At 41.4% G+C, this 19,317-nt stretch overlaps 1 protein-coding gene across 1 annotated transcript in view; it reads right to left on the reverse strand.

The window, feature by feature from the left end:
• Window positions 1-4,740: 4,740 nt before the first annotated feature.
• gltpa (glycolipid transfer protein a) overlaps window positions 4,741-19,317 on the reverse strand; it is a 41,190-nt gene continuing 26,613 nt past the window's right edge. Inside the window, exons 2-5 of the mRNA XM_059987901.1 lie at window positions 18,938-18,996; window positions 16,081-16,214; window positions 10,865-11,015; window positions 4,741-9,056 (exon numbers count right to left, since the gene is read on the reverse strand). Coding sequence (XP_059843884.1) covers window positions 8,874-9,056; window positions 10,865-11,015; window positions 16,081-16,214; window positions 18,938-18,996 — 527 coding nt within the window. The 3' untranslated portion in view covers window positions 4,741-8,873. The remainder of the gene's footprint in view (window positions 9,057-10,864; window positions 11,016-16,080; window positions 16,215-18,937; window positions 18,997-19,317) is intronic.

The raw sequence follows: 19,317 nt of genomic DNA on the forward strand, positions 1-19,317 counted from the left end.
TATTTGTTTAATGATGAGCCGATTAAGTCTGGATCACATTTTATAATGGGGCACATTTTAGGAGCCAGGTAGACTACTGTGTCTATTGTGTTCTCTCCCCTCCCACTTGCAGTATGATAGTTATATTGCCATTCCTTAAATGAGGTGGTGAAGGGGAGGGGGAGGAATAAGGGTTTGATTCTTGGGTTGGAAAAGTCACTATTTAATTGGTTATAAATTTGGAACATTTATTAAATGATTTCAAGACAGAATCTAGCCTTAATATTGACATGTGCTCAATAATGTAGCACGGTGGATAGCAGGATAGTTACATCTCCACCAAAGGAGGTGTAGGGTGCTTCTTCCCTCCACTAGCCTGCAGGTCACCCTTGGGCAAGGTGTAGTACCTGCTTAGCCTCCCTCTGCCCTCCCCCCCACCGCTCCCCAACTGATCAGTGTCATGTGAAGCCATCTGAGCAGGAGGTGGGTGCACATCGTAAGTCCTGGTTATGTGACCACTGAGGCCAGGTAGACAACGTCTGAAGAATAATGATAATGGCTGGGGTCACCTGTCTTGTAAAGACACTGCCCAGAAGGCAGCAATGGCAAATCACTTCTGTAGAAAAACTTGCCAAGAACAAGCATGGGATCATGGGAAAGATCATGATCGTCCACATCATACAACACAGCACGTAATGAACGAACAAGTGGTTAGCACAATACTTTATTGTGGAGTCAGTTCTGCCACAGTCTGTAAGGAGTTTGCATGTTATCCCCATGACATTGTGGGTTTCCTCCTGCATTCCAAAGACACTTGGGTTTGGGTTAGCAAGTTGTGTGTATGCTATATTGGCACTAGAAGCATGGTAGCACTTATGGGCTGTCCCAGCTCATCCTCAGACTGTGTTGAATCATTGATGCAGAACAATGCATTTCACTGTGTTTCAATGCACATGTGAGAAATAAAACTAATCTCTTTAAGTGAAGTTGAGAGTAGAACTTCTCCTTCTCCCTCCCATATTGACCTCATCTAATTATCCAGTATAGCACAGATGTATAGAGAAATGTTGAGCCTCTCAGATGCTCTTTGTATCTGATCAATGTCCTCAACATCCAGTTACATTTTCATTCGCCATATCACACTGAAATTTTCAAAACCTTTGTTTTAACCTTACCTACTACATGGAATCAGTAATACGGCACAAACAGGCCATTCAGCCCAACTGGCCCATGCTGTGCACAGCATCCTCCCTGCTAGTCCCAATTACTACATACCTCCAACCCCCTATCCAAATGGATGTTAAATGTTGCATTTAAACCCAATACGACCAGATCTGTGGCAGTGCATTACAAGTGCTCACCTCCCTCCATGTGCAGTTAACTCAGTTCCCTTTTAAATCTTTCCCAATTTAATTTGTATCTGTGCCCTTTAGCTTTGGACTCCCCAAGCCAGTGGAAAGCACAATGACCATCTTATCTATTCCTCTCATGAACTTGTAAACTTCTTTGAGGCCGCCTCTCATTCTCCTACACTCCAAGAAATAAAGATCCATAGAACCAACTTTTCCCTACAACCAAGGCCTTCTGGTTCGGGCAACTTCCTCTCACTCTCACCGGATGAGGTCTTTCCTGTAGCAGAGTGTCCAAAACTACACAAGTCCAAGTGCAGTCTCAGCAGTGACATTCTGTAAATAACTGCAAATATAATATCCCACCCTAAGCTCAGTGCTTGCTGAACACCTTCACAACCAGCTACTTGAGCAGCCACTTTCAGCAAACTTTGCACTTGTACTCCCTCTCAAGTCCTCCACTTGTCAATGCCCTGCTGTTCACTGGATAGGTCCTACCCAACTTGAATGTCTCTTTGCAATTCATTACAACCTTGTTCACCATCAGCAAGAATCCCTAACTTTAGTAATGGCAAACTTGCTAATTGTTCCATGCACGTTCACATCTAAGACTTTTATATAAATGATTCATTTAACATGGGGCGCCATGGTAGCCTAGCAGTTGGTAAAATGCTACCACAGCTTGGTGTGTTGGAGTTAGGAGTTCAAGCCTGGCATCGTCTGTAAGGAGTTTGTACATTCTCCCCATGGACTGTGTGGCTTTTCTCCGGGTGCTTCGGTTTCTTCCCCCAGTCCAAAGATGTACTGTTAATAGGTTATTTGGTCATTGTAAAGTGTCCTGTGATTGAGCTGGGGTTAAATTGGGGTCGCTGGACGGTGTGGTTCGAAGGGCTGATTCCACACTCTATCTCAATAAATAAAATGATGAGCAACAGTCCCAACACTGACCTGAGGTACCCCACTATTTGCAGGCCACAAGTCCGAGAATTGACCTTCAAACATTACCCGCTGCGTAATCGAGCCAGTTCTGAATACATCTTTAAATACAATGTTTGAACCCCTCAGTTTTAATTTCAGGCTGTTCAATGAGTAACGAAAGCAAATGCATTTTTGGTATCTGGTGCCCTCTACTGCCCAAATATGGTTAGAAAAATACACCCCACCACAAAAATAAGTGGTGTTTTGATCTCTTTTGCACTGTTGGTCTGAAATCTTAATTTTGCATTTTAAAAATTACTAGTGTAAAAAATGTGCAATGGATAATATAAACAATTAGTTTGACAGCATCTTCTGGTCTTAAGTTTTAATCCGGGATAAACCTGCTTGTTGCATTCAATACACTTCCCTGCAGCAAAAGGGAAGATGATTGCGATGGTTGAAGGATTTCCCTATGGTTATGGCCTAGGCCCAACCATCACACATTTAAATGGGGTTGCTTCCTCAATAACCTTTCTTCAATCACAAGGTCAGGCCAGATGTTCACTGATGAGTGCACAGATAATTAAGCAGTCAGCTTCGAAATGCAGCCAGACCTGGACTATGGCAAGTAGCAATGTCAAGGTGGAAGGTAATGACAATATCCAAAAGAGAAAAGCCACCTGTCCTCCCTTGACATTCAATGGCACTGCCATTACTGAATACCCCACTATCAAAGTCATGGCAGTTGATGACTACTGAGAAATTGAAATAGCCATAGACACTATGTTGCTATTCACCATAAAATTATAGAGCATGCAAGCTGGCAAATGGACTTAGATGGGATTCTTGTTTAGTATGGACCAGGGGTTCCTAACATGGGGCCCACGGACCTCTGGGTTAATAGCAGGGATCCATGGCATAAAAAAGGTTTGGAACCCCTGGTCCAGACCAACGAATCTGCTTCCATGACTATGATCATTGAACCATTGATCATGGTTGAGGAAACTAATTACAAGTAGCAATTGCCTCCTCGCATGGAACATTCAAGTTACATTCCCATCCCTGGTGGAAAAGTATCTGAAACTTGGATTCCAGCTAAATACTAGACTGGAATCTGAAGGTGCTTGTGGAGGAAGCACTTTCTTCAGATCATATAGCTGGGAAACATACCAGGGTACAATAGTTCCACGTGACTTGAGGACAGGCCATATTGAATCTGTCCTAGGCAATGAACAGGGTCAGATAATACACCTCCAGATGAGTGAGCAGTGCAAGAACTCTCTAACCTTTACCATAGCTTTGAACAGAAATAGGAGAGGACAGTATGGAAAGTATTTAATAGGGGGAGGGGGATAATTATGATGCTTTTAGACAGGAACTGGAGCTCAAAAATTGGGAACAGTTGTCAGGGAAACATGGAGTTCGTTAAGGGAGCACTTGCATGGAGTTCTGGATGGGTTTGTCCCACTGAGGCAGGGGAAGAATGTGAGGATGCAGGAATAAGATGTGGACTATCTAGTCAAGAGGAAAAAAGCATATTTAAGGTTTTGGAAGCAAGGCTCATATAGGTCTCTAGAGAGTTATGAGGTTGCCAGGAAGAAACTTAAGAATGGGATTGAGAGCTAGAAGGCTATGAAAAGGTCTTGGGTGAGTAGGGTTTCTACACATAGGTGAAGAGGATAACAAGAGAAGGCAGGACTGACTAGAAATAGGAGAGGAAACATGTACCTGAAGTTGGAGCAAGTACGGGAGGTTCTTAATGAATACTTTTACTTCAGTATTCACCACTGGTGGGACTATGACAGTTCTTCGGGGTTTACTCCCAAAGCATTCCTCATGAGTAGGTACAACCACAAAGCAGCAGAGGTTTGAGATCAGAGTTTTCCTTCTTCTAGATGAGCTGCAACCACAGCTGACAAGCCCCAACTGCCTGGAATTGGCCTCCTCACCAGCCCCCCCCCCCCCCAAAAAAAAATGTAATTTCTTGACAGAATGGTTTTATTTTGAAAATCAAAACGGAAGGGTAGGTAGGGTCACAGGAAGACAAATGTGAAAGGAAGATAAAAGCACTATGGCAAGCAAGCTTTCCCACTCAAGTCCAGCATGATGTTGTCTATTGGTGACCTCTCAGGTGGCTGCAAAGGGTGTTCCAGGATCCACATATTCTTGTACAGTGTGGGCAAGAGTTAATGGTGGTTCTGTCTATGAAGTAAAACTTACTTCAGACATCCTCTTGTACTTTCCTCCAAATCACCTGAAAATTGTGGCCTCTCGTATTAGCCATTACCATCCTGGGGAAGAGTCTCTGGCTGTCAACTTGATCCGTGCCCCAACATCTTGTACATCTCCTGTTAACAACAGGCTGAGTGCTTGCACATATTGTACCCACTCCACACCGCATGTCTGCACATAACAAACTTGGACTTGAAAAGTCTACAGTGTTAAAAATTATAAAACAATTAAATCATGACACAATACACAACATTATGACAAAATAGTTTCAAAGTTTTATTATAGTTAAAATACTTGTACCAATCTGACTGGAGATAATTTTTAAAACAGAAACTTTACATTTAAAGATTCAGCTGAGGAAGTCACCTCATTAGCATTCCTTCAAAAAGATAATTACAATCCAGGTTAAAACAAAGGCAACTCAAACCGTAAACGTACAGTAAACACAGATCTGGTTCTCAAACCTGTCTGCACATAGGACAGTAATAAATAAAATGGAATGAATGAGTTGCTTGCAACATTAGCAGGACTTTCCTTCCCAGGCTGCTGGGAAAGAAGAGAGTTGCAAGCCCTGACAAGCTGGTTCTGCTGGCAAAGATCTGACAAGTGACTAATGAGAAGAGGATTAGATTAGACTGTACTTCCCTTCATTGACTGGCAGTTATTACAGACAAAACGTTAGTCCCCTTGGGCATGCTACTGAAGGTAAAAATTTGGACAAAATTAGGAAATATTAGAAACACCTGGCCAGGAATGGAGAAAGTGAAAAGTACATAATTCAACAGCTGGATCCTGATGTGGAGACTGACAACTTTGCTGTAAGCTCTCCAAAACAAGAAGGATTCTGCATTCAAGAAGACCAATTTATAAATGTCTACAAGAGAGAACAAAAATGTACTCAATCTTGTTCATAAAGGCAACTTAAATGAGTTCAAAGAAATTAATTTAAAGAAAAACTTTATAATAAAGAGGTTCCCAACCTGGGGTCCACAAATCCCTTGCTTAATGGTATTGGTCCATGGCATAAAATAGGTTGGGAACCTCTCTGCATAATGGAAGTCAAATAACGTGAGAGTCACAAGCAAAGATGTATTTCAAATACAGCAGTCATCTTATTGCTACAGTATTCTAGCTTCTCAATAGTAGTTACTTTAGTAAGACAACAGGTATAGTACATATAGTAAATGGAATCTATGGGAATTTTACAAAAAAATAGAGGAAGAAGGGTTGGTAACTTATCTGGGTGGCATGAAGAATTCCAAGTTCAAGCAGTTTATAACAATGATCCAAATCCTTCAAGTGACATGAGAGGCTCTGAAATAATTTGCTGTCTTTGTTTGTAAAAAAGAGACGTGGATCTCCAGAAAAAGAATTTTGTCTGGAACTGCTCAGTGCTGACACCAAACATCCATGCCCCAATTATCAATAGGTCTGCATTTTTCATGCACAATAATATTTCAGTATGACTGCTGCACATTTACCAGGATATAAAATAAGATCATTTACAGAACCTGGAGAATATCTGGTTTAAAGACATTCCAAATATAACATTACAATGCAGTCATTCAAAAAGCATTTCAGAAGTCCCATGAATTTTGGGAAAGCTCCCTTCAACCAAAAAATTCTATGGAGTTTTTTCTCAGATAAGACTTTGCATAGGACAAGATTGTATCGGAAGGCACATGTGGAATAAGCGGGTTGAGAGAACATCAGAGAAAAAGGTTTCTAGATTGAAAGGAAAGCTAAAGATCTTTTAAAAGATTTGAAGAAAATGTTGTACAAGTACAGCAGCTTCATCAATTTCCAAAATGAGAGAATGGAGACAAAGTCCAAATGCTCTCTTCCTTCCCAACCCGAGCTGACCCCTCAGTTAAAGGTAAGGCTCTATGGCATTAAAGAGGTTAGGAATCCCCGTTTGAGGACAAAAACACCCAGAACTTCAAGTTTTCATCATCCCAAATTGCAATGAAAGCTTAATCAAGTTTGATCCAAGAGACTATCTGTAGCATGACAAAGTTCTAAAGAATGAACCATCTAAAATAGCAACTCTCCCATCAGACGTTTTTCTACCCGTCATGCTCCAAAGAAGTATTGCCAGCCTGTCAGACCTTATAGGTGTTACTCCATAGAATCTAACATCATTTATGATCATTAGATTTCCACGGGCTGCTGAAAAGTCATGGCAGATGACAATAGTGGAGTGGCCATTCTAAAAATCCCAATGACATGACATCCCCAGCTTAATGGCATCCTGGTCAGTTTAGGCCTCTTTATTTTATGTAAGAAAAATAGTCAAAATATTGCACTTTTCAGGTTAATGGTATTAGCCAATATTTACTTACAGTGTAACTACCAACGCTGCCTCACTGTTCAACTTCATCAGTCCTCAGGACTTGTTTCCAAAATGCAGCAGGCTTGTTTAGATTTTAACTGATGAACTTAAAATAGAACTTTCTGGCTGCAATGAGCAAAGGTATGTTTGGAGAAAAAAGGATGCAGAATTTCATGAAAAGAACACCTCTCTAACTGTTAAGCACAGGAGTGGATTGATCATGCTTTGGGCTTGTGTTGCAGCCAGCGGCACGGGAACATTTACTGGTAGAGGGAAGAATTAATTCAATTAAATACCAGCAAATTCTGGAAGCAAACATCACACCGTCTGTAAGAAAGCTGAGAGGATGGGTTCTACAACAGGATAATGATCCTAAACACACCTCAAAATCCACAATGGACTAGCTCAAGAGGCACAAGCTGAAGGTTTTGCCATGGCCCTCACAGTCCCGTCCTAAATATCATCGAGAATCTATGGATGGACCTCAAAAGAGCAGTGCATGCAAGATGGCCCAAGAATCTCACAGAACTAGAAGCCTTTTGCAAGGAAAAATGGGCAAAAATCCTCCAAACAAGAATTGAAAGACTCTTAGCTGGCTACAGAAAGCGTTTACAAGCTCTGATACTTGCCAAAGGGGGTATTACTAAGTACTGACCATGCAGGGTGCCCAAACTTTTGCTTCCAGTCCTTTTCCTTTGTTATTTTGAAACTATAAAAGATGAGAATAAATAAGTACTCTTACTTAAAATATTGAAGAAATGTGTCATCTTTAACTTTATGCCTTTTGGAAATCAGGTCATCTTTTACTCGCTTAACTAGTCACAGTAACAGACATTTTGACCAGGGGTGCCCAAATTTCTGCATGCCACTGTATATTCTGTATTTTTCTGATACTGTACAGCAATGAGATCTCTTCCAATTTTGTGTTCAATCTTTTTTGTCATCTTCAAGAACCATTTAAAATTTACAATCAGCGGCAGCTTTTAGGTGAGTGTACTGATCGGAATTGTGCTTTGTGAAACTGCTTCAACATATGACAGTAAACTTAGGCAGGAACTTCTCAAAGTAGGATTAGAAAAAGACTGCAAAGAAATCCCTCAAACTCAAATTCCTACCAGATCCATTTCAACAAGGCAAAGAAATGCTTTGCATTTCAATACTTCGCAAGCTTTAAACTGCCTCTTTTTAAACAGCCCTATTCTGTCCCAAATTAGTTAACATTTGTTGGACAATTTGATAAGATTACAGCAGGATGAATCCCCATGACTCTAATGAGGAAAAGCAAGTGAGCATTACTGAGCTATGCCATCCTTTCAGCAACCTGTGTATCGTGCATGGGCTCACGTGAAAGGCCTCAGAGGCAGTCAAAATTGGGCGCTTTCAACCCAAACATCAGCATGATTACAGGCTTATTGAAATGGGATTGGGGGAGGGGTGGATGGAGGGGCGGAAAGAGAAAAATCAATGATTCACATTAATTCAGTGCAAAACTTAACCTCAAAATTGTCAGTTTATCTAGAATCAACTTTAGCATACACAGATCATTCATTATGTTTCAAAATAGATCAAGGATGTAGATTCAATTACTTTATACAGCAGAAATTATTTACCTAAAACTTTACAAAGACTGCATTATCTACTTAATGAAAAGATTAACACGCCTACACATTTACTTCAATGTTTTATAAATGATCAAAGGATGTGCTGTGGTAAAGTGTCGTAAAGGGGTAACCATTGAAAACCCCCACTTTGCTTGTATTAACTAGTAAAATAAATTTAGAAAATATACACAGCATTATTCTGTCAAATAGATCAAAAGGACAAATGGGATAAAACTGTTGTGTTGATTTAATTCACCGCTATTGTAGCACTACTGAAAAGGTGAACGTAGCAACTTGCACATGGATCAACTCCACGTGATCAGTGTCATCTCCACACTGATTACTGCAGGTTAACGATCACCACTCTGCAAACAGCAACTTAAATCACACTGATTACAGGGTATACCCTTGAGAGAAAGAGTAAAAATGGGAAAAAAAGAGTAAAGATTGTCAGTGCAAGTCTTAAACTTGGTAATCCAGCTCTGCATTCATCTTTGTGTACATCTCATAGATAGCATCAACAGTCACTGTAAAGTTGACCAAAAACTGTCTTATTTTTTCTAGGCATTCTTCTTCTTTAACCTCTCTGCCCTTTGACAGCGCTTTTAGAAAGTCTGATTTATACGGAGCAGCGTAAACTGCGACCTGGAAAACAAAGGTGAAGGTTAAGTTATTGCAGTCATGGATCACTTTACCCCATCACATACATATCACAGTACCAACCTGGATGACAGGTAGTCCTGAGAGTGCTGAGGGTTAAAGGTGAAGGAGGAGTCATCTATAGTGTTAGATTAACAGTCAAAGTTTCAAGCAGAGACCCTTTCCTTCATAAAGGGTCTAAGCCTGAAACGACAAATGCTTATTCTCCTCCACAGACCTTGCCTGACTTGAGTTCCACAAGAGTTGCTCAAGATTTCCAGCATCTGCAGAATCTTATGTTTCTAATGCTAGATTACGCTTTAAAAATACACACAGTGGTCACTTTATTAGGTTAATGCAATACCTAGTCAGCCAAACATGTGGCAGCAACAGTGCATAAAAGCATGCAAACATGATCAAGAGGTTCAGTTGGTGTTTGGACCAAATATCAGAATGGAGAAAAAATGTGATCCAAGTGACTTTGACTGTGGAATGATTGTTGGTGCCACACAGGGTGGTTTGAGTATCTCAGAAACTGCTGATTTCTTGTGATTTTCATGCACAACATTCTCAGGAGTCTAGAGAGTGGTGCAAAAACAAAAACCATACAATGACAAACATGAGAAACTCTGCAGATACTGTAAATCCAGGACAATACATACAAAATGTTGGAGGAACTCAGCAGGTCAGGCAGCATCTATGGAAATGAATAAACAGTCGATGTTTTGGGCCAAGACCCTTCTTCATTCTAAATAGGAATTCAAAAATCCGAGGTGCAAAGGAACTTGGACGTCCTCCTGCATGCTGAGTAAGTGGTGAGGAATGCAAATGCAATGTTAACATGCATTTTAAAAGGACTAGAAATCAAGATGTAATGCTGAGATTATAAGCCAGTGATCAGACTGCACTTGCAGTAATGTGAGCAGTTTGGGCTCCTTATCTAAGAAGTGTCAGCTTTGGAGAGAATCCAGGGTGGGTTACGTACGAGGAGTTCTGGGCCTGTACTCATTGGAGTTTAGAAGAATGAAGGGGAAAAAAAAACACTGAAACCTACTGAATATTGAAAGGCCGAGACAGAGTGGATGTGGAGAGGATGCTTTCTATAGTGGGTGAGTCTAGGATCAGAAATCACAACCTCAGAATAGAGGAATGTCAGTATGAACGGAGATGAGGAGGAATTTCTTTAGCTAGAGAGTGGAAAATCTGTGGAATTCATTGCCACAGCTGACTGTGGAAGCCAAGCCAATGAGTATATTTAAAGTGGAGGTTGATAGGTTCTTGGTTAGTCAGGGTGTCAAAGGTTATGGAGAGAAAGCAGGAGAATGGTTGTTCGCTGACCCTGGACAAGGTGACATCATCAGTGCACAATTGGCTGTCGTTTCTGCTGAGTGCTCACATTTATATTGTTTCAACCTGCTCTGATTGGTTGGCTGTTGCGTTGGCCACTAGCCTCAGCTGGGTCCCAGCCAACGGATGGCTGTGACCTCCTCTGGCCCGTATTCCTGGTTATCGGTCGTTGTGAGCTTTGGTTTATCAGGTGTCTGTCAGCCCCAATCCTGCAGAACCAGGGATATGGGCCAATGGAGACCAGAAGGCAAACAACCTTGCAGACAAGCTGAGCTACCAGTCTTCTCGTTTCATTTCATTTCATTTCCATTTATTTTAATTACAAAAGGACACAAAGGTAGTCAAGACTGACACTGAAATCAAACAGGAGTCATTTCCACAGGAAAATCTGCCCAAATACAACCAGGACAATGGAGCCAAACACATCAAGATCGAGGGAATGTAATATACTATAAATAAATACTCACAGAAAAAACCTTCTGTACAATCCAGCCATGGTACTTCTTTAAAGCCAGCTCATATGCCTTTGTTGCATTGACTCGAAGGAGATTTGGATGTGCATCATCACGCTCCCCATCTGCAATACTCTGCAGCATTACCTGTATGAATTTCAAACCCCTGCAAACGTAAGAACAAACCTCTCAAATACAAAGGCTGAAAATTCTAATATGGTAAATCTAGAAGTCGCTGATTCTGTCTATTTAAACATCACACCAACACCAATTAGTTTTAATCAATTCATTCTCAAAACACTGTCAGAGTTATCAGCACTAACTGCTCTTCCCAATTCAGCAGTAGCACACTACTTCAAAGTGCAAAGTAAATACAGTGCCTATAAAACGTGTTCACCCCCCCCCCTTAGAAGTTTTCATGTTTTATTGTTTTACAACATTGAATTACAGTGGATTTAATTTGGCTGTTTTTGACTCTGATCAATTGAAAAAAATTATTTTGTGCCAAAGTGACAACAGATCTCTACAAAGAAATCTAAATTAATTACAAATATAAAACACAAAATAACTGATTGCATAAGTATTCAATCCCTTCAAGCCAGAATTTAGTAGATGCAACTTTGGCAGCAATTACAGCCTTGAGTCTGTGTGGATAGGTCTCCATCAGCTGAATTTGTCTTGCTGGAAAACAAATCTTCTCCCAAGTTGCAGTTCTTTTGCAGGCTGCATCAGTTTTATCTCCCACCTTCACAAGTCTTCCAGGGCCTGCTGCAGTGAAGCATCCCCACAGCGTGATGCAGCCACCACCTTGCTACATGGTAGGGATGATGTGCAGTGTTTGGTTCATGCCAAACACAGCTTTTAGTCTGATGGCCAAAAAGCTAAATTTTTGTTTCATCAGACTACAGTACCTTCTTCCAGCTGACTTCAGAGACTCCCACATGCCTTCTGGTAAACTCTAGCCGAGATTTCATGCGCGAGTTCCCCAACAGTGGCTATCTCTTTGCCTCTCTGGTGAAGCACCCGGCCAACAGCTGTTGTATGCACAGTCTCTCCCTCTCAGCAGCTGAAGCTTGTAACTCCTCCAGAGCTGCCATAGGAAGAATAGGGAAAAAAAGTGGCAGATGGAATAGTGTTGGGAAATATATGATAACGCATTTTGGTAAAAGGAACAATAGTGCAGACTATTATCTAAATGGGGAGAAGGTTCAAATATCAGAAGTGCACTTGTGAGTCCCTCTGCAAGACTTCCAGAGGATTAATTTACAGGTTCAGTCTGCGGTAAAGAAGGCAAATGCAATGTTGGCATTTATTTCAAGGGGAATAGAATATAAAAGCAAGGAGATAATGCTGAGACTTTATAAGACACTAGTCAGGCCTTACTTACAACAGTTTTGGGCCCCATGTCTCAGAAAGGATGTGTTTTTATTGGAAAGAGGAAGTTCACGAGGATGATTCTGGAAATGAAGGGGATGGTTAGCATATGAGGAATGTCTGGCAGCTTTGGGCCTGTACACTGGAATTTAGAAGAATGCGGGGGGGTGGGGAATCTCATTGAAACCTACCAAAAGTTGAAAGGACTGGATAGGGTGGATGTGGAGAGGATGTTTCCTATGGTGGGGGTATCCAGAACTAGAGGGCACAGCCTCAAATTTGAGGGGCAACCCTTTAGCACAGAGGTAAGGAGTAATTTTTTTTAGCCTGAAAGCAGTGAATTTGTGGAATGTTCTGCCACAGACTGTGATGGAGGCCAAGTCTGTGGGTACATTTAAGGTGGAAGTTGATAGATTCCTGATTGGTCAAGGCATCAAAGGATATGGTGAGAGGGCAGGTGTATGGGATTCAGTGGGATCTGGAATGGTCTCGATGAGCTAATTCTGCTCCTATGTCTTATGGTCTCTTGTTGACCTCTCTCACTAATCCCCTTTTTGCACAGTCACTCAGTGTTTGAGGATGGCCTGCTCTAGGCAGATTTACAGCCGTGCCATATTCTTTCCATTTCTTGATGATTGACTTCACTGTACTCCAATGATATTCAGTGATTTGGAAATTTTCTTGTATCCATCTCCTGACTTGTGCTTTTCAATGACCTTTACGCAGAGCTACTTGGAGTGTTCTTTTGTCTTCATGGTGTAGTTTTTCCAGGATACATCACCAGCCCTTGGACCTTCCAGATCCAGGTGTATTTTACTCCATCAATTGAAACACCTTGACTGCACACAGGTGATCTCCATTTAACTAATTACATGACTTCTAAAACCAATTGGCTGCATCAGTGATGATTTGGTGTGTCACATTAAAGGGGTGAATACTTCTGCGATCAATTTGTAGAGATCTGTTTTCACCTTGACACAAGAGTCTTTTTCTGTTGATTAATGTCAAAAAAGCCAAATTAAATCCACCATGATTCAATGTTGTAAAACAATAAAACATGAAAACTTTCGGGGGCGGGGGCGAATGCTTTTTATAGGCATTGTATATGTCACCATATACTGCCCTGAGACTCATTCTCTTGCAGGCATTCACAGTTAAACAAAAAAATACAATAAAATCAAATACGCACAAAGACTGACAAGCAACCAATGTTCAAATATAATAATTCTGAGAACGAGCTACCCAAAATCCACAAACCCGACTGTCAGGGTAGGACCATTGTCTCTGCCTGCTCCTGCCCCACTGAACTCATGTCCTCATACTTCAACTCCATTCTATCCCCCTGGATTCAAGTCCCTTCCCACCTACATCTGTAACCAATTTCTGCCCTGCCCTCAAATTCACAGCCAATTTCTGAAACCTCTCTCGATCAGTTTCCATCTCTGGAGACAAACTGTCAACAAACTTCTTTTATAAACCTACCAATTGCTACAGCTATCTTGGCTATTCTCTTCCCACTCTGTCCCCTGTAAATATGGTATTCCTTTTCCTCAGTGCCTTCAGCTTCACTCTACCCGTTCCCAGGATGCAGCTTTTCTTTCATTCCTTCAAAGAACGGGATTTCCTTCCTCCACCATTGATACTGCCCGGACCCACCTCTCCTCCATTTTCTGGACATCTTAACAGGGATCGAGTTTCTCCTGTCCTCATCTACCACCACGAGCCTCCGCATCCAATGCATCATCCTCTGCAAAGTCTGGCATCTTTAACTAGATCCTACCACCAAACACATTGTTATCTCCCTACCACTCTCTGCTTTCCACAAGGATTACTCCCTCCATAATCCCCTTTTCCATTTGTCCTTCTCCACTAATCTCCTTCCTGGCACATGCCCCAGCAAATGACCAAAATGCTACTCCTGCCCTTTTGCCCCCTTCCTCACCTCAATTCAGGGCTACAAACAGTCCTTCCTAGTGAGGCAACACTTCACCTGCAAGTCTGTTGGGATTGTCTACTGAATTGGGTGCTCCTCATGCAGCCTCCCCTACATTCGTGAAATCAATCCAAAGTAAATCGCTTTGTCAAGCATCTCAGCCCCAACCACCAAGAGCGGAATTTCCCCGTAGCCAAATATTTTAATTCCTATCCCCATTCCCTTATGTCGATCTATTGTCTCTGCTTTTGCCACAATAAGGTCACTCAGAATAGAGGAGCAACACCTCATAGTCCAAACACAGGAAAATCTGTAGATGCAGGAAATTCAGAGCAACACACACAAAATGCTGGAGGAACTCAGCAGGCCAGGCAGCATCTATGGAAAAGAGCAAACAGTTGATGTTTCGGGCTGAGACCCTTCATCAGAATTGGAAAGAAGGATGAAAAGTAAGAGTAAGAAGGTGACTTACTCTAACTTCTCATCTTTCTTTCCAGTTGTGAAGGGTCTCTCTGCCTGAAATGCTGATTATCTATTTCATTTCATTGGATGCTGACTGACCTGCTAAGTTCCTCCAGCAGTTTGTGTGTGTTGCTCTGAATTTCCAGCAGAATCTTGTCTATAATGTGCACAGACGGAATTTGGTACCCACTGACAAAGTGAAAACCAGTTCCACTAATTCCAATTTCTGCAGTTACCATCAGGAAAACTAGATATTGCTAGAGGCAAGAGATAGCTTGTAATAAGGTATCCAGGTTAAAATGGGGCTTCTTTTAAGTGTTAAGAGATAAAACTGAAATGTTAAATTTGTGGTTGCATTTTGAATGGCTGCCCAATAGTTCAATGTCAAACAAGATTTCCATTCCCAAGGGTTGTCAATGCCTGGCAGAAGAGTGGGTGCTTTCCAGAATACACTCAGACCCCGCATAACACTAACCCCACATAGCACAGATTCCTTGCAATGCCGTTATCTAACTCTTTACTGAAATTTCTTTAAATGACAAAAATTCATTCTAATCAACACTTAAAACTTCTCAAGAATGGCCGCCTTTACAGTAAACATTCAATCAGCCAATGAGAGAGCCTTACATATGCTCTGAGCCGCTCACATCTTTAGTTCACACTCTGCCTCCCTTGCATGTGTAAATGTTCTTCCTCCCTCTGAAATTTATTCAATTTTTATTTACCCAAACAGCCTGCTACTTCCAGTGAGAGTAGTACATCTCAGACGTTTTAGAAAAACATCAGCATGGATGTGAAGCTGCAAATGACACGGCGTGGGGAAGCTGGTGAGCATCAGGATGATGTTTATGCCTCTTTGAAATTGGCGACATTGATGATCAGAATGACCCTGACTGGCGGTGAAGCAATAAAGCAAAGAGAGGTGTTCTCCACACAATTTCCTGACACAGAGAACTGCCTCATGATAGGAAACTTAAAAGGCAGTCAGTCAAATCTCGATGCCGACTTGAAGCCAAAGTTAGAGGACCCACAGCCTGGTCCTTCCTCTAAAATTTAACCAACACCCACTGCCTTCCACCGCTGCTGCTCCACTGATGTGCAGATTAGGCCCATTTGTGTGTTTGTTACTCCAGGATTTACAGTGCATACATAAAATATGATATCTCGGGTTTGATTTTTTTAAAATTAGGCACACATTTCCATTTAGGCAATGTTATAATGACCTTGCATAGCGCTGATTTACATAGCACTCCCCCTCCGAGGAGCACATCTGCAGCGATACGTTGAGTGCAGAGTGTAATGCTTTCCACAGTCAGACACCAATTAATGGCACCTCAGATGATGCTGCCAAAGTCTTTGTACTCCAAATCACCCCGGTTGAGAATTTTAAAAAAGGGGAGTATAGTACAGATTACAGTAGGAACACGAGGTTACAGTTTAGAATGTAAAAGAGAAACTATACCTTTTTAGCCACATTAGTGCCAGCGTAGCTCCAACCTTTGGCCAGCTTGAGCCATACAGCTCCTTCTCGCCTTCAAGAATCATTTGTAATGTCTTGAATTTTATGGGATTTGACTCAAACACAGTCTTAATTTTCTATTTAAAACAAAAAAATGACAAACCATAATGAATCTTCAGCAAGATCAAAGGTCAAATTCTTTAAGCAAACACTGTTGGCCAGGTGACACCATGTTGATGTAGTAAACATACACTAAGGGCCACTGTTATTACAATCCAAAACACATACTCAAATCCATACCCATTTTCATGAGTGCCTGGATGATAATTTCTAAGACAGGAGTTCCGAACCTGGGGTCCATGGACCCAATGGTTAATGGCAAGGCCCCATGGCATAAAATAGATTGGGAAGTCCAGACCCAAGAGGATATATTGGACATGCCAAACAAATGAAAAATCTACCTCCTTTTCATGTGTATGGAATCTCCTATATAACTCATAGGTACAAGTATAGTCAGTACACACAGACAAAAGTATCAGCTACCTTGCACACGGCATAGTTCACAGAGAGCAGTAAGATAGAAGAAGTTGATCAGTTTCTGATCATGGTTGATCATCAATTGTTTGCCAGAAAAGAACAAAGTTTAAAATAAATTCATGTGATGAGGCCTTGGAAAATCATACATGAAAGATCTGCTATTACTGTATCACCTTTGTTGCTATACCAAATCACCAGTCTAATAGATGACCCGCTCAATCCCTGAAATGACACATACACCTACAGCCTTTCAGAATAAGGTTTAATATCACCAACATATGTTGTGAAATTTGGTGTTTTGTGGACTGGTGGGTGTGTGCGCCTTTTGAATCAGTAGTGGAAGCAGATTTTGAGTTTGTGTATACAAGATGATCCTTGTGTTCAGAATGGTTCCTTTGCTTTTCTGATGTGCATATTGGTTCACTCCTGACGTTATACATAACTCTTTAAAAAATCATCTTTCAGATAATGAGGCTGTGTATGTGTGCCTGCATATCATCTAGGTTTTCCAGGCTACAATCGGTTTATGATATGGAACAAGGAAAGAGGAAATAATCAAATTAGTCAGCAATTTACTGAGGAAGAGAGGACTTAACAGGAGGCCAACTTGTTACAGTTTAAGGTAGCAAACTGTTTGCAGAGTAACCAGCAGGGTGGACAAAGGAGAGGCACTGGATGTCATTTACTTGGATTTTCAGAAGGCATCTGATAAGGTGCCTCTCATGAGGCTGCTTAACAAGATAAAATCCTATTGTGTTACAGGAAAGATACAGGCATGGCTGACAGGCAGGAGGCAACAAGTGGGGCCACCAGTGACGTTCATCAGGACCACTACCTTTCACGCTGCTTGCCAATGATTTAGATAGTAGAACTGATGGCTTTGTGGCAAAGTTTGCATATGATATGAAGATAGGTGGAGGGGTAGGTGATGCTGAGGAAGCAATGCGATTGCAGCAGGACTTAAACAAATTGGAAGGATGGGCAAAAAAGTGGCAAATGGAATGCAGTGTTGTGAAAGGCATGATAAGGTAAAAGGAACAATAGTGTGGACTATCATCTAAATGGGGAGAAAATTCAAACAGAGGTGCAGAGGGACTTTGGAGTCCTCGTGCAAAGACTCCCAGAAGGTTAATTTCCAGGTTGAGTCTGTGGTAAAGGCAGCAAACATAATGGTGGCATTTACTTCAAGGGGATTAGAATATAAAAACAAGGAGATAATGCTGAAGCTTTATAAGACACTAGTCAGGCTGCACTTGGAGTATTGTCAGCAGTTCTGGGGCCCATACCTCAGAAAGGATGTGTTGTCATTGGAGAGAGCCCAGAGAGATTCACAAGGATGATTCTGGGAATGAAGGGGGTAATAGACGAAGAGCGCCAGCAGATTTGGGCCTGTACTCACTGGAGTTTAGAAGAATGCATGAGGATCTTATTGGAACCTACCAAATGTTGAAAGGACTAGATAAGGTGGATGTGGAGAGGATGTTTCCTGTGGTGGGGACATCCAGAACTAGAGGATGCAGCCTCAACAATAAGGGGTGACCTTTAGAACAGAAGGAAGGAAGGAGTTTTTTGTTGTTTTTTTTTATTAGGCAAAGAGTGGTGTATCTCCGGAATGCTCTGCCACAGACTATGGTGGAGGCCAAGACCGTGGATATTCCTGATAGGTCAGGGCATCCATCAAAGGATATGGTGAGAGGGCAGGTGTATGGGGTTGAGTGTGAACTGGGATCAGCCATGATGGATTGGCAGAGTGGACTGAATGGCCTTTACCTGTACAAAACAAAATGATCTCCCTCATTTGATGACTACAACATTTCGAAGCACAAACTGAACTTTTCCTCGAAGCAAATTTCTTTCACAACTAGAATCTCTCACTCCATGGGGTTAAATGCATCCAAGATACTGTTCTAATCCTATTATTAACTTACTCCCAATAAATGCAGTTTCTTGAAAGCGCCACTCTTGACAGGCCAGACTTCAATGATAAAAGCCATCATTTCACTGACATGATGATGATGATGATATCGACTCAGGCCTGCGAGGCCAGCGTCCGGCAGTTTCATGCCTTACAAGGTGCGGAATGAAAGAATGCGTGGTGCGCCACTCCTCAAGCTTACTGACAAGTCATTTCTTACACAGGAAGTTCAGCAAATATGAAGATCACATCAGAACAGTGTGTGAACCAACAGCAATGATTACTGAATAATGACTGGTAAATTCCCATGGGTGGCAGCCATTATGTGCAACAACCTCAGCAAATATCACAATCCACCAGAAGAATAAAACAAAAGCATTACATAATCAGAAGATTGCCACAACTTACATTGATGTTGCCCATTATATCTGCTTTGATTGGTGAAAACACTGTGGCGCCAAGGCAATCTAAAAACAAATTTTAAACAGGAAACTGATTATCAAACACTAAATTCTAAATCAGGCAATTCTGCTTCTCGATCAAATCTGACAAAGATTATGAATTGCAAACCCCTGACTGCAAATGCTAGCAGTCTAAATGCTAATATTTAGAACAGAAGAGAAAATAAAGATTTGAAAATAACTACTTCTTGGTTCCTTGGACACTCTGTGTCTGCTTTTTAAGTACACCTGCACTTTTGCTTGGCAATGCAAATATCCAATCAGCCAATCATGCGGCAGCAACTCAGTGCATAGAAGCATAGATTTAGCATTATTACAGATCAGAAC

Source organism: Hypanus sabinus, chromosome 13, assembly GCF_030144855.1.
Source record: "Hypanus sabinus isolate sHypSab1 chromosome 13, sHypSab1.hap1, whole genome shotgun sequence".
NCBI lineage: Eukaryota > Metazoa > Chordata > Chondrichthyes > Myliobatiformes > Dasyatidae > Hypanus > Hypanus sabinus.